The sequence below is a fragment of the Cebus imitator genome, unplaced genomic scaffold (genome assembly GCF_001604975.1).
Source record: "Cebus imitator isolate Cc_AM_T3 unplaced genomic scaffold, Cebus_imitator-1.0 Scaffold169, whole genome shotgun sequence".
In the NCBI taxonomy this organism is placed as follows: Eukaryota; Metazoa; Chordata; class Mammalia; order Primates; family Cebidae; genus Cebus; species Cebus imitator.
This window is the reverse complement of record NW_016107484.1, coordinates 3,979,544-3,991,763: the sequence shown is the minus strand read 5'-3', so window position 1 is coordinate 3,991,763 and position 12,220 is coordinate 3,979,544. Positions and strand designations below refer to the sequence as shown.

Sequence of the window (12,220 nt, the reverse complement as noted above, 5' to 3'; positions counted from 1 at the left end):
TAGCATCCTCTGTGTGCCTGACTTAAGGAAATTCAAACAAAAAAGTTAAAAGAACAGAATATTCCTTTTGAAACTACCTAGACTGAACAATTATTAATGCCAAATGCTTTCTCTGTTTACATGCTTTTAAAAATAACCCATTTGAAAGATGTACACATCACACTTCATCATGCATCTTCTGAGAATAAAGACATCATTCAGCTTTTTCTTTTCCTCCCTGGCTGTGTGAGGATAGACCGCCATCATGAATGACACGGTAACTATCCACACTAGCAAGTTCATGACCAACCGACTACTTCAGAGGAAACAAACGGTCACTGATGTCCTTCACCCCGGAAAGGCAACAGTGCCTAAGACAGAATTCGGGAAAAACCTGCCAAAATGTTCAAGCCCACCCTGGATGTCATCTTTGTATTTGGATTCAGAACTCGTCTTGGTGGTGGCGGGACAACGGACTTTGGCATGATTGGTGACTCCCCGGATTACGCAAAGAAAAAGGAACCCAACGTGACGTGCAAGACGCGGCCTGCGTGAGAGGAAGAGACCTCAAAAGAGCAATGGAAGGGACACAGGAACAGAACGAAGCAAGTCAGGGGGACGCGAAGGCCGACGCTGGCGCTGGCAGGAAGCTGAAGGCGGAAAGGCGCTACGAGGATGCTGTCCGCGGCTGCTGTGGCTTTTTCACGAGATCAATAAACTAAAAACTTTTAAAAAAAAGACTTCATTCACCTCAAAACGTAATGCTATCATCATTCAAAGAATAGTAACAATTCCAGGCCGGACGTGGTGGCTCGTGCCAGCATTTGGGAGGCCAAGGTTAAGTGGATCACCTGAGACCAGGAGTTTGAGACCAGCTTGGCCAACACGGCGAAACCGCATCTCTAGTGAAAATACAAAAATTAGCCAGGTGTGGTGGCACACACCTGTAATACCAGCTCCTCAGAAGGCTGAGGTACGAGAATCGCTTGAACCCAGGAGGCAGAGGTTGCAGCGATGCAAGATGATGCCACTGCACTCCAGCCTGGGTGACAGAGCGATGCTCTGTCTTAAACAAACAAACAAACAAATTCCATATAGTAACCCTTGAACTTCCCAGTTACCCAGGAATATATTTATAGCTGTTTCCTTCCGACGCTCACCAGGACCCAGAATTCACATTCTGCTTTCACTATCACTTTAGTCTCCGTTAATCGAGACGAGACCCATGATATTTAGAAACACTGAAATTCTGAATTCTGATTTTTCCAGAATGGTTTTCCTGCAGGAGTCCCACACGCTGCAACTGTTTGTTTCCTCACGGTGGTGTTGAACAAGCTCACGGAGAGTTATATCCCAAGCGTTTAATTTAGACAAGCAGTTCTCAAACTTGAGTGATTTCTCCAGGGACCCCCTGAGGGCTTAGGAAACAGGTGGCTGGGCCCCACCCCCAGGGCATCTGATTCAGTAGGTCCTGGGTGGGTCCAAGACTCTTTGCCTTTTTTTCTGGGGGGGGTGGCAGGGACAGGGTCTTGTTCTGTCACCCAGGCTGAAGTGTGATGGTGTGATCTCGGCTCACTGCAGCCTTGACTTTCTGGGCTCAAGCGATCCTCCCATCTCAGACTCCCAAGTAGCTAGGAGTGCAAGCCTGCACCACCACACCCAGCTAATTTTTGTATTATTTTTTATAGGGACAGTGATGTGGTTTGGCTGTGTTCTCTCCCAAATCTCATTTTGAATTGTAATCCCTATAAGTCTGGGGAGGGACCTGGAAGGAGGCGATTGGGTTACAGGACAGTTTCCTCCATGCTGTTCTCATGCTAGTGAGTGAGTCTCATGAGATCTGATGGTTTAAAAGTGCCTGGCAGTTTCCCCCTCGCTCTTGCTCTCTCCTACCACCATGTAAGAAATGCCTTGCTTCCCCCTTGCCTTCTACCATGATTATAAGTTTCCTGAGGCCTCCCCAGCCATGTGGAACTGTGAGTCAATTAAACCTCTAATTATTTATAAATTACCCAGCCTTAGGTAGTTCCTTCTAGCAGTGTGGAAACCAACGAATACAGGTGGGATCTCGCTATGTTGCCCAGGCTGGTCTTGAACTCCTGAGCTCAAGCCATCTGCCTGCCTTGGCTTCCCAAAGTGCTGGGATTACAGACATGAGGCACCATGCCCAGCCAAATCTGCACCTCTTACAAGTTTGCCAAGGAGGTTCCTGCTACTGCTGCTGATCTGTGGGTCACTTTGAGATCCAACAGCTTAGGCACAATGAACTCTAGGCATCTGGGGACAGAGAGGATGGTGGGGAGAAGTGTGACACAACCGTCTGGAATAGGCAAGTGCAAACCCAGGGCGGGCCTGGGACAGGAGGCCTCACCCTGGGGTTCCTCTGGTCCCTAACGACACCTAAGGCGTGAACGTCTCAGACGTCCCCAAAATGATCAGACTCCGCACGCCTGACCAGTGTCTAGAGTCCGACCTTGTGAACAGTGGCCGTCTTTGGGACTAAAGACTTGGAGTCAGCAGGACTATCCTGAAGCCAGGGTGTGTTCCCTACATGTGCCTTCCTGAGGGATTGTGAGCATTTTCACATACCTATCAGCCCTGCAGACTGGAGACTAAACCAGTGTTTCCCAAACCTCTTGGTCTCAAGGCCCTTTTGTACTCTTCAGTATTACTTAAGAGTCCCCAGAGCTTTTGTTTTATGTGGGTCCTACCTACTGATATATTTACCATAGGAGAAAATTAGCTAGTTTTTAATTAACTTTTAAAAAATTATTATTGATCGATTGATTGAGACAGGGTCTGATTGATTAATTGACTGAGACAGGGCTTGCTGTGTAGCCCAGGCAGATCTCAGCTCATTGCAACCTCTACCTCCTGGGCTAAAGCAATCCTCTCACCTCAGCCTCCCGAGCAGCTGGGACTAAAAGCATGCACCACTAAGCTAATGTTTTGATTTTGTGTAGGGTCTCACTATGTTGCCAAGGCTGGTCTCAAACTCCTGGGCTCAAGCAATCCATCTGCCTCAGCCTCACAATGTGCTAGGCTTACCAGCATGAGCCACTGTGCCCAGCCACTGTTAATAATTTTAAAACACTGCTATCTTTAACTCAGTTTCAAATAACAACCCATTATAAATGCTAGGCTTTGAATGTTTGTGTCCCCCACAAAACTCCTATGTTGAAATCCTAACCCCCACAGTGATGGTCTTAGGAGGCGGGGTCCTGGGGAGGTGATCAGGTCATGGGGCTAGAGCCCCCATGAATGGGTTTAGTGGCCTTATAAAGAGGTCCCAGAGAACTGCCTTGTTTCTTCCACCACGTGAGACAGTGAGGCATCGGCTACGGGAAAGGGCTCTCCCCACACCCTGCATCTGCCAGCACCTTGCTCTTGGACTTCCCACCTCCAGAACTGTGAGAAATGAAAATGTCTGTTAGACCGGGCACAGTGGCTCACGCCTGTAATCCCAGCAACTTTGGGAGGCCGAGGTAGGTGGACCACCTGAGGTCAGGAGTTTGAGACCTGCCTGACCAACACGGCAAAACCTCATCTCTACTAACAAAATACAAAATTAGCCGGGCATGGTGGCACACGCCTGTAATCCCAGCTACTTGGGCGGCTGAGGCAGGAGAATTGCTGGAACCTGGGAGGCAGAGTGTGCAGTGAGCCAAGACTGCACCACTGCACTCCAGCCTGGGCAACAGAGTAAGATGTCTCAAAACAACAACACAACAAAGGAACATGCCTATTGTTGATACGCACAGAGTAGGAATTTCCTTATAGCAGCCTGAACTGACCAAAACAATGTTAACACAAAACACTTTTCAGGAGAAACAGCTGTTTCTAAAGCAGAACAAACCACGGTGAGAACAGTGACAGTGCCTTGAAGGTTTGCCTGTCTCCTTCCTATACGGCTTCTTAGAAGAGACCTGGCCCCTGATCTGTTTCTGAATTCAAAGGAAGAGAATACCAGCCACAAATGTGAGTCAGTTTGTCACTGAAAATGTTCAAGTACTCAGCAAACAAACAAAAAAGGTGAAGTTAATGTTAATATTTTGTTTAATCCAATATATCCAAAGTATCATCATCTTAACATGGCATCAATATATGTGGAAGTTAATTAAAGTATGTACTAAATCCCTGACCTCAGAGACATGCTGCTGGAGAAGAGAGGAACTTGCAGTCACCCCTCCTAACCAAAGGGTCTCAGGGACCGCCCCCCCGGGGTTCCTCCAAGCATACTTTGAGAAGCACCATCATGTCAGCAAGGGGCCGAGACAGGTGATCAGCCAGGAAAGATGCCCAGAGACAAGAATGCCCGCCTGCCTTCCAGCCCTTGGTGACTTCAGTAAAAGCCATCATACGTGCCAAGGAAAGGGTGATCCAAAGCAACGTCACTCCATGACGCTTTCAAAATCCTAAAGAGAACACGAGTGATCCTGGACGTTCTGCCCGACAGCAAAGGGGCACCATCTGACTTCCCTAGCGCTGCCATGGCCAAGTAGCTACAAAAGAACAGAAGGCTGGGCACGGTGGCTCAAGCCTATAATCCCAGCATTTTGGGAGGCCAAGATGGGTGGATCAGCTGAGGTCAGGAGTTCCAGACCAGCCTGACCAACATGGTGAAACCCCATCTCTACTAAAAATGCAAAATTAGCTGGGCGTGGTGGTTGGTGCCTGTAATTCCAGCTACTCGGGAGGCTGAGACAGGAGAATCGCTTGAACCTCGGGGGTTGGACGTTGCAGTGAGCTGAGATGGTCCTACTGCACTCCAGCCTGGGTGACAGAGCAAGACTCCATCTCAAAAAACAAAAACAAAACAAAACAAAAATTAGCCAGGCATGGTGGCAGGTACCTGCCATCCCAGCTACTCAGGAGGGTGAGGAACGAGAATTGCTTGAATCCGGGAGGCGGAGACTGCAGTGAGCCGAGATCGTGCCACTGCACTCCAGCCTGGGCAAGACAGCAAGACTCCATCTCGAATATGGGAGGACACAATTCAACTCCCAACAGGCACCGCTGAAGAAAAGTAAATGTTTTGGTGGCCGACTTGCTTCTCCACATGGGCTTGTCTACAGCCCTGCACATCTGTCAAGCCCTGAAGGTGCAGCAGGGGAAGCTGGCTCTGGGTGTGACTGGCCAGACGGCCCTCAGTGTGGAGAATCGAGATTGTGCAGGTCCCAGCACTACACAATGACGTGCATTTTGGACGAGGGCCCCTTCACAAGCTCCCGAGTGTTTATGAGTACTGACCGTGGGCTGGGCGCCATCCGACCACCCTACACACACCGTCATCCCGTCCTCATGCCTTGCTGATGTCGTAAACAGCATTTCCCACATAAGGACTCCTCACCTAGGGTCCCACAGCTAGGACCAGGCAGAGCTGGGATCTGGAACCAGGGGATCCAGTTTCCGGAGCCACATAGCCCCTGCCCTGCACCAATGCATCGAGGCAGGATTTATTTTCCCCACGTTATTGGAAACTTTGTTGGAAGTAGCCACAGCGGCTTCAGAGGAAGTAAGCAATATGACGAACACAAGAGCCTTAAGCCTTAAATCCATCCTTCTAAGCCATCCCTCCAACTCCTGGGCACATGCTCTGTGCCAGCAGATCTAGAATGGGGACAAAGGCTGTGCCATCTATTGTGTGCTGAGCGCTTTGAAGTGTGACAGGTCAGAACTGACATGTGCTCTAAGTGTCAGAGACTGAGTTTCAAAGGCCTTAGTACCCTAAAAAATGTGGGATGCCTCATTAATGATTTTCTATTAATTGTAAATTGAGATGTTTTAAATATGTTGGGTTAACTAAAATATCATATTAAAATTAACTTCAGCTGGGCATGGTGGCACCTGCCTGTAATCCCAGCACTTTGGGAGGCCAAGGCAGGCAGAGCACTGGAGCCCAAGAGTTTGAGACCACCCTGGGCAACGTGGCAAAACCCCATCTCTACAAAAAATACAAAAATTAGCCAGACGTGGTGGCACACACCTGTGGTCCCGCCAGTCAGGAGGCTGAGATGGGAGGATCACCTGAGCCTGGGATGGTGGAGGTTGCAGTGAGCTGAGATTGCGCCACTGCACTCCAGCCTGGGCACAGAGCAAGACTCTGCCTCAAAAAAACAAAACAAGGAAAAAAGAAAAGAAAAAAAAAGAAAAATTAATTTTATCAGTTTCTTTTTACTCTTTGACATGGCTACTAGAAAGCTTCTTATCACCTACGGGGCTCACATTCTTTTTCTTTTTTTTAATTTTTATTTTTTACTATCCACCCCCCTACATTCTTTTTCTATTAGACCACTCTGGGCCACAGAGTTCCCATTTTAACCAGACTCTAAAAAAAACACTGGAAGAAAGAAATTGCAGGATTGTGCTCACAGAAACCTTTTTCTTTTTTTACCAGAATATCCAACGTTGGTGTACGGTTTCCTGTAAAGCATTTTGCACACTCAAACTTCTATGCATAAGACACAAATTCCAAAGGGCTTCGGATGCTTTGAAGCTTACGCGTCAAGCAGAGCTAGAAAAGCCACGACACGGAAGCAAGCTTGCCTTGCCTCCGGAAGGCGCCAGCTGCTCTCCTGATGAATGCAGGCATTCAGGCTCCTGGATCCGCTGCGGATGCCTCTATTCTGGGCTTCTCCCATATGATTAGGAGGCTGTTCCTACTCTGTACTCTTTCATTCCAAGCTGCGTGCGATTTTCTGCAATCAGGTTTGTTTCTCCAGGGTTCAGTGGGTGGGGATGAAAACATGGAGAGTTTAACAATCTGGGCAGGTGGTGGATACGGAAGCTAAGAGGATCGCACGCCGCGGCTGCATCTGGGGGAGGGTGGTTAACTCAACTGAGTCCTAGGAGGGGCCGTGAGTGGCCCCGGGGCTGCCAGGTACACAGTGTCCTCTCAAATGGCTCTGCTGACACCTCTGATTCTTTGAGCAGTGAGGCAGCTGAGTTGGCCTAAGGCCTTTTAAAGTTTGAACTCAATAAATCAAGGCTGAAGACGTTTCCGAATGGCCTGGGGTGTCAACAGGTATGAACCAGTGGACCTCACTCCCCCATCACTGATCAGTAAAATGGGGTGTCAAGGACGGATGGGAGGTGCTGAGAGATTCCGCACATAACAGGGCTGTGGCAGAATAGATTCCCCTGGCTGCCGCAACAAACCACTGCAGACTGGGTGGTTTACAACAGAAGTGCATCCACTTGCAGTTCTGGAGGCCAGAAGTGTGAAATCAAGTATTGGCAGGGCCACACTCCTGCTGAAAGTTCAAGGGAGGATCCTGCCTTGCCTCTTCCAGCTTCTGGTGGCCCAGGTGTTCCCTGGCCTGTGGCTCCGTCCCCCCAGTCCCTGTCCCTCACTCCACATGGCCATCTTCTCCCTATGTTTCTTGGTGTTTCTGTGTCCCCATTTCCCACTTCTTCCTTTTTTTTTTTTTTTTTTGAGACAGAGTTTCACTCATGTTACCCAGGCTGGAGTGCAATGGCGCGATCTCGGCTCACTGCAACCTCCGCCTCCTGGGTTCAGGCAATTCTCCTGCCTCAGCCTCCTGAGTAGCTGGGATTATAGGCACGCACCACCACACCCAGCTAATTCTTGTATTTTTAGTAGAGACGGGGTTTCACCATGTTGACCAGGATGGTCTTGATCGCTTGACCTCGTGATCCACCCGCCTCGGCCTCCCAAAGTGCTGGGATTACAGGCTTGAGCCAAAGCGCCCGGCCTCACTTCTTCCTTTTTTTATTTCGAGACAGGGTCTCGGCTCTGTCACCCAGGCTGGAGTGCAGTGGTGCAATCTCGGCTCACTGCAACCTCCCCATCCCAAGTTCAAGTGATTCTCCTGCCTCAGCCTCCTGAGTAGCTGGGATTATAGGTACGCACCACCACACCCAGCTAATTCTTGTATTTTTAGTAGAGACGGGGTTTCACCATGTTGGCCAGTATGGTCTCGTTCTCCTAACCTTGTGATCCACCCGCCTCGGCCTCCCAAAGTGCTGGGATTACAAGCATGAGCCACTGCGCCTGGCAATTTTTCACTTCTTATAAGGACATCAATCATAGGTGAGGGTCCACCCTAATCCAAGACGATCTCCCTTCACTCAATCACATCTGCAGACCCCATTCCCAAACAAGGGCTGACTCTCAGGTCCAGGGGTTAGGACTAGAACACATATTCGTGGGGAGCACATTTCAGCCCACATGACTGGCTCTCTTCCCGGCTGTAAGTGTGTGGCTAGCTTATCAAACTAGTCACTATCAAACTGCGCTACCCTCCTGCCCTAATCCACAGAACCAGGGGCCAGCTCCCCTGGCGATTCTCGCCCCATGCAGTGGGTCTGGTGGACAGACCGGTGCAGCATCGGGTGACACCTGCTCCCAGCCTGCCTTCTCGGATGGCGGAAGCTGGAGAGCTAAGAACTGCATTAGCCTGACTCCCTCGCAGCTAGGGGCTGCACAGAAACTAAGTTCCGCCTTGCAGTTCCCCCCACCACATATACGAGTTTGAAAATTAAGTAAAGTGTTGCCACCAATCTGCATGGTTCCAGAAACGGCAAGGGTCGCGGCAGCCACGTGCAAAGTCTAGTTGTCGTGGTAGCAGCAGTGGCCTGCTGGTGCTCGAGTTATACTACAGTGTGTGACCCTGAACTCAATGGTGTCACCAGCTGCAACCCTGGATGGCCAGTTCGGCAGTGTCTGAGGCCATGCATCTCTCCCTCAGCCCTTCTGATGATTCTGTGAGTGTCTCCATCTCCATGGAATCCTCTTCTACCTAAATAACTGGTCGTTCCTTTTAAGGATCCTGGTAAACCACAGACTCTACCTTCGGTCCATGTGTTTGGCCTAGGGCCACACAAGTTGGCACTACCCAGTTGGACCTTACTCTAAATGGCATCTGGGAAGTCTTCGCTTTGATGGGCCATTTGTTTTTTATTTTTATTATTATTTGAGAGGAGTCTTGTTCTGTTGCCCAGGCTGGAGTACAGTGGCACGATTTCAGCTCGCTGCAACCTCCGCCTCCTGGATTCAAGCGATTCTCCTGCCTCAGCCTCCTGAGTACCTGGGATTACAGGCGTGCACCACCACACCCGGCTAACTTTCATACTTTTAGTAGAGATGGGGTTTCACCATGTTGGTCAGACTGGTCTTGAACCCCTGACCTTGTGATCTGCCTGCCTCAGCCTCCCAAAGCGTTGGGATTACAGGTGTGAGCCACCACGCCCAGCCATGCATTTTTTTTGTAGAGATGGGATCTCACTGTGTTGTCCAGGCTGGTCTTAAATTCTTGGATTCAAGCAATCCTCCTACCTAGGCCTCCCAAAGTCCTGGGATTACAGGCATAAGCCACCATGCCTGGCCTACATATAAGACTATTAAAATAAAGTCTTCATTCATATCCTCACTGACCCAGCCCTCCCTCCACCTTCCCATGTATTACTCACTGTGAGTACCAGTTCCACACTTTGAGAACCACCAAAATAAAATGACATCTTACGTGAATGCCATCCCCGCACCTACCGTCAAGTCCAAGAACATGCAAGAGCTCTGTCCAGAGTTTCCACAGTGTCTCCACGAACATATCCACTCCCAGCACGAACCTCTCGGTCAGCCTGCTCAAGAACTGCAAAAACAAGAAAATGGTCACCACCCACCAAGCCACTGTGTTCCTCCATTAGTCAAGCAGGGAACCGGGAGCTCGGGAGTTTATACCTGGGAAGGGGAAACTAGCATGCCCATGATGAATGCCACACAAGTGGTCTGCTGGTCCAGGGGACTGACCTGAACTGGGCACTGATCACAGCCCAGCTAAGAAAAACTGGTCAGAACAGCCCCTTCCTTGGAAGGGCTGAACGAGGCATCTAAGGAGGCTGGGACACTCTGCAGGCCGCATTATGCCACCTGCCATTGCTCCTGCTATCTTTCATGCTCCCTCTTTGATCAGGGTCTCTGCTTTCCTCTGCCTGATTTCTCTAAAGAAATGGGGTCTCGCTGTTGCCCAGGTTGGGGTGCAGTGGTGCAATGATAGCTCGGTGCAGCCCCAAACTCCTGGGCTCAAGCAATCCCGCCTCAGTTTCCCAAGTAGCTACAGGTGCAGCCAGCACACCAGGCTTTATTATTACTACTATTGTGTAGAGACGGGGTCTTGCCATGTTGCCCAGGCTGGTCTCCAACTTGAAGCCTGGCCCTCCCAAAGTGCTGGGATTACAGGTGTGAACCACTGCGCCACACCCTGCGGGCCTCTCATTTTTAAAGCATGGACGTTTCTGTTTCTAGGAAGCTGGTAATGACAGAGCCCCATGCTCTAGCCCAGTTTAAGGACCCTAGGCCTCTGAGGTCTTTATTTGGCCTCCAGGTGACTCTGCAGAACCATAGGGCTAAAGAAACGTGAATACGAGGTGCAGCCTCATTTTAACTTTTTTTTTTTTTTTTGAGACAGAGTCTTGCTCTGTCACCCAGGCTGGAGTACAGCGGTGCAATCTCAGCTCACTGCAGCCTCCACCTCGCAGGTTTAAGCGATTCTTTTGCCTTAGCTTCCTGAGTAGCTGGGATTACAGGCACGCACCACCATGCCTGTCTAATTTTTGTATTTTTAGTAGAGACAGGTTTCACCATGTTGGCCAGGCTGGTCTCGAACTCCTGACCTCAGGTGATCCACCTGCCGGGCCTACCAAAGTGCTGGGATTACAGGCATGAGCCACCACACCCAGCTGATGTCCAGTATTCTAACAGAAGCATTGACTCCAAGATGACCTGTGAGGACACCAACATTTTAGCCCTAAAAAACAGTATAGAGGCTGGGCATGGTGGCTCATGCCTATAATCCCAGCACTTTGGGAGGCTGAGGTGGGAGGACTGCTTAAGCCCAGGAGTTGGAGACCAGCCTGGGCAACATAATGAAAACCCAACTCTAATTTACCTTAAGAGAAAATTTTAGGCCAGGTGTGGCAGGGCCCATGCCTATAATCCCAGCACTTTGGGAGGCTGAGGTGGGCGGATCACCTGAGGCCAGGAGTTCGAGACCAGCCTGGCCAACATGGTGAAACCCTGTCCCTACAAAAACCGGAAACATTAGCTGGGCGTGGTGGTGCACACCTGTAATCCCAGCTACGTGGGAGGCTGAGGCAGGAGAATCGCTTTAAACCAGGAGGCAGAGGTTGCAGTGAGCTGAGTTCGTGCCACTACACTCCAGCCTGGGCGATGGAGGGAGACTCCATCTAAAAAAGAAAAAAAAAAGATTCTCATAGGAGCATGACCCCTATCGTGAGGGATCTAGGTTGCCTGCTCCTTATGGGATCCTAAGGCCTGATGATGTGCCACTGTCTCCCATCACCCCCAGACGGAACAGTCTAGTTCCAGGAAAACAGGCTCAGCGCTCCCACCGATTCTACATGACGGTGAGTTGTATAATCATTTCATTCGGTATTACAATGTAATGATAATGGAAATAAAGTACACAATAAACGCAATGCGCTCGAATCATCCGGAAACCATCCCCGTGCCCCGGTCTGTGGAAAAATTCCTTTCCATAAAACCAGTCCCTGCTGCCAACAAGGTTGAGGACCGCTGCGTTAGAGAGAAGGGAAGGTGAGGACCGCTGCGTTAGAGAGAAGGTGACTGCCCCTCCCTTGGGTAGGGGTAGGTGGAGGGGGCGGATCTGGGAGGAGGGCCTGCAGAAGACCAGCATGCATCAGAACCACCACCGTGAAGAGGTATTCCAGAGATTCCAAGTCGCGGTACACAGCCCAGCTCAGTGGTTCTCAGAGTGTGGTGGTGTCTGGACTGGCAGGAAAAACATCACCCAGGAGCTTCCAGAACTGCAGACTCTCCAGGGATGGGGCCCAGCCATCTGTCTCCACAGCCCTCCTCGTGATGCTCTTGACAGTTTTCAGGAGCACTGGCCACCTCAGCACACAAGGCTGAGGACCATGACTGAGGCAGTGGCACATGTTCCTTCAGAGCATCACTACACTAAAAAGCTGCCAGCAGGCCAGACATACGAGGTAACGGGAGGGACACGTCAGACAACGACCTCCTCACAGACTGGAGCGCCATTCCACAGCCACAGAAACCAACGACGGACATAGCCAGCAACAAACAGCAGCAAATGATACTGAGTAAAGAAACATATCTCAGCCAGGCGCAGTGGCTCACGCCTGTAATCCCAGCACTTTGGGAGGCCAAGGCGGGTGGATCACGAGGTCAAGAGATCGAGACCATCCTGGTCAACACGGTGAAACCCCGTCTCTACTA

The 12,220-nt window shown here is 50.2% G+C and overlaps 1 protein-coding gene across 1 annotated transcript in view; it reads right to left on the bottom strand.

Moving 5' to 3' along the window:
- Positions 1–12,220, bottom strand: part of LOC108315214 (BRI3 binding protein) — a 32,078-nt gene that overhangs the window by 3,701 nt on the left and 16,157 nt on the right. Inside the window, exon 2 of the mRNA XM_017544453.2 lies at positions 9,488–9,590. Coding sequence (XP_017399942.1) covers positions 9,488–9,590 — 103 coding nt within the window. The remainder of the gene's footprint in view (positions 1–9,487; positions 9,591–12,220) is intronic.